The sequence below is a fragment of the Diaphorina citri genome, unplaced genomic scaffold (assembly GCF_000475195.1).
Source record: "Diaphorina citri unplaced genomic scaffold, Diaci psyllid genome assembly version 1.1 scaffold21238, whole genome shotgun sequence".
NCBI lineage: Eukaryota > Metazoa > Arthropoda > Insecta > Hemiptera > Psyllidae > Diaphorina > Diaphorina citri.
The window spans coordinates 7,473-10,387 of record NW_007398586.1 but is presented as its reverse complement, the minus strand read 5'-3'; the positions used below and the strand labels follow the sequence as shown (position 1 = coordinate 10,387).

At 36.1% G+C, this 2,915-nt stretch overlaps 1 protein-coding gene across 1 annotated transcript; it reads right to left on the bottom strand.

Annotated features, from left to right (window-relative positions):
- Positions 1-474: 474 nt before the first annotated feature.
- LOC103523385 lies at positions 475-1,065 on the bottom strand. Its single transcript, XM_008488436.2, has one exon. It carries the CDS (start codon positions 994-996, stop codon positions 820-822), a length of 177 nt encoding a protein of 58 aa, XP_008486658.1. The 5' UTR covers positions 997-1,065; the 3' UTR covers positions 475-819.
- Between the last annotated feature and the right edge of the window lie 1,850 nt (positions 1,066-2,915).

The window sequence follows — 2,915 nt, the reverse complement described above, 5'->3', positions numbered from 1 at the left end:
ACACTTTAAAGTTCTCTTTATTATTTTTTTCTTGTCCGGAGCTAATAGTGGTATTTGGGTCTACTAAAGACCCTCCTGGTCCCGTTAATGTTCATAATTATCATCAAGTACACTTTAAAGTTCTCTTTATTATTTTTTTCTTGTCCGGAGCTTATAGTGGTATTTGGGTCTATATGAGCGTGAATAATAGTGGATGGTGCTTTTTAAGTTTGTAGTCCATTTCTCTGATAAATGAACTTTCGAATTATTGGATATTAGAGTTGCATTTGAGATCACCAAGATGCTCCCCCCTGTCTTTCAAGACTCCTTACGTTTCTTGTCTTTCAAAATGCTGTTGTCCAGAATTATTGTCAGTTGCACTAAAATATGCAGATATTAGAGTTGCATTTGAGATCACCAAGATGCTCCCCCCTGTCTTTCAAGACTCCTTACGTTTCTTGTCTTTCAAAATGCTGTTGTGCAGAATTATTGTCAGTTGCACTAAAATATGCTCGCTCGTGTATCATCAGACTCAATTTAGTCTGGAACTCATTATTCTCTATTATATCTACCAACAGCTCGGCATCAGGTATTGCTTTGTGTTCCCTCGTAATTTATGCATTTTGAAAGTGAGATCAGACATTCTGAGAACATCACTCTCAGACACGTTGCTGCATCTTCAGATTTGACTTCACGTTCACATAGGAAGAAAACTATTTACAAAATCATTACACACCATGTTTCTCGCGAGGATTACGTTACTATAGTAACCAGAGGACGCTATGGTGTTGTCATAGCAACCTCGGGATACTACAGAGTTTCCATAGAAACCCTAGGACGCTATAGTTTCTCGTGGATCGCTTTCCGTAGGTCTTCCGTGGCTTTGTCGATCATATCTCGTTTGTTGAGTTTGTCTTCACAGGCGTAGTAGTCTTTAGGAGGTTCGGTAGGGTATCTGGTTTGGAATTTGGGCCTCGGGATTCGAACCCTTTTGACTTCCAGTAGCCAGGACTCCATTGCATCCCCCACACCCGTCACACTTCGCAGTCGTTCTGAAAGCAGAAGAAATTAATGTACGATTAATTATTGGATTAGTAGAGATTACCCACATTGAATTAATATCCAATTATTCCTGACAAGTACAAATGTAAAGTCATACCAATTAGATTTTCAACGAAAAGTTACAACTTTTGAAGAACTGTTCCCAATTTTTGTACCTACATATTCACATGCCTTTAGGTTAGCTGCAACAAAGCTACCAACATTGGAATTTGCTGGTCTACTTCATATTCTTATTCAACAATTTAGCAGACTCATCTTTGTAATCTTCTCCCCATCCATCAAGTAGAGACGTAGACCCATTTCATGCCTAAAAGGTGATACTGGTGTATCATCGTGCATCTCATTATAAATGCATGTAAACGAAATATACAATTATACATGGAATACCTCCACAAATAGTTGTAAATAATTATGCTATAATAGATCTAACATACAAAGAACTTCACTCATGTCTCAATCGGTACATGTGCAACTCAGATCAGTTGTTACATTGCAAGAAACAAGTCACGCCAATATTGTCAGAATATCTTCAAAATTTCTAACAACACGTGAAATGGACCTTGGACCAGGTCTTAATTTGACTTCAGAACAATTAATTCTGGGGGCGTAATTTTACAAAGTACAAAAACATCTGTGACTATGACATGACAAAATAGTAGATATACTGAACTACCAGTATCTAAACAAAGTTGAACATATCAAACAGTACTTCCACTATTGTTAAAGACATGTATAATTGGCTCCAGAGTAATAATCAACATCTTAAACAAGTATCATTCAATATAATTTGTCATGAACAAGATAAACCAATATTTAAAACTAATAAGTCAACTAGACATTAATTTTGTCCTATTGTCTACTATTACATTTCGTCTATGGTTCAAGTAGATATCTAATTATCTATTCGTGGAAAGACCAATTTCATTTTGTGCCAAACTTGATGATTTCGTGTATTTCATGTTGTTGGAGTCTATGAACAAATCCAACACCTAATCAGTGATAACTTCATAGTGTTTGTTTACAAGAGCGTGTAATGTTTCATTTATATGCATGATTGAATCACTGGAAGTCTCATTGGTAATCGTGATCATTGCTATATCGGTATCAGTTGTATTGGGGACCTAGTGAATTACTTTCACTTGATAATGTATTTATTACCGACCAGTTGTTGACTTCGTAAACAGTAGTCTCAGATGTTTATGACTGTTTGGTGATTAAGATTTTGTTGTTAATATCACTCTCGTTGGGTATAATTACAACATGTTTACTAAAATAATGAGAATAGAACGCAACGATGTATTTTTTAGTTCTTATATCAGAATGCAACACACGTTCTTGTGTCCTACACTTGTACAATCTTTGACTTTGTATGTTTTTTCAACGGCACGTGTAAAACAACGACATGCAAAGCAATATCAGTGTCAAGTCATCTTAGATCATTTGGCCGTATGTAAATGGAGTCTGCTTGGACCAATCTCAAGTCTTTACTCTTAGTGCGTAGTAGATGTCCAAAGTGTAAGTAACTTTTACATACTTGGACAATGGACATGTTGTGGATTTTGAAAGTGGACGCCATGAAATATTGGACGGATTGATGGCTTTTTGTCAGTCAAAACAAATTTTACTTTTGACTGTAAGTGGTTATAGCTTTCGAGAGGTATAGCTCAAGTGTTCTTGCCGGCGAACAACATTTAAAAGCAAAGCAATAAAAGAAAGGATCATTAGAATCAAGGAAATAATATAGCTACACTGTTCCTATGTTATGAGTTGCTAACATTTAAATGCTGTGACGAATCTGATCGTAAAACTTAACTCGAAGCATAAGGCACTTAAAAAGCTCGTCTGAACTTTGTTGAGTCATAACGAAGTCGGGA

Coding starts and splice junctions, on each gene's coding strand:
- LOC103523385 (XM_008488436.2), bottom strand. CDS start 996: ATGGAGTCCTGGCTACTGGAAGTCAAAAGGGTTCGAATCCCGAGGCCC.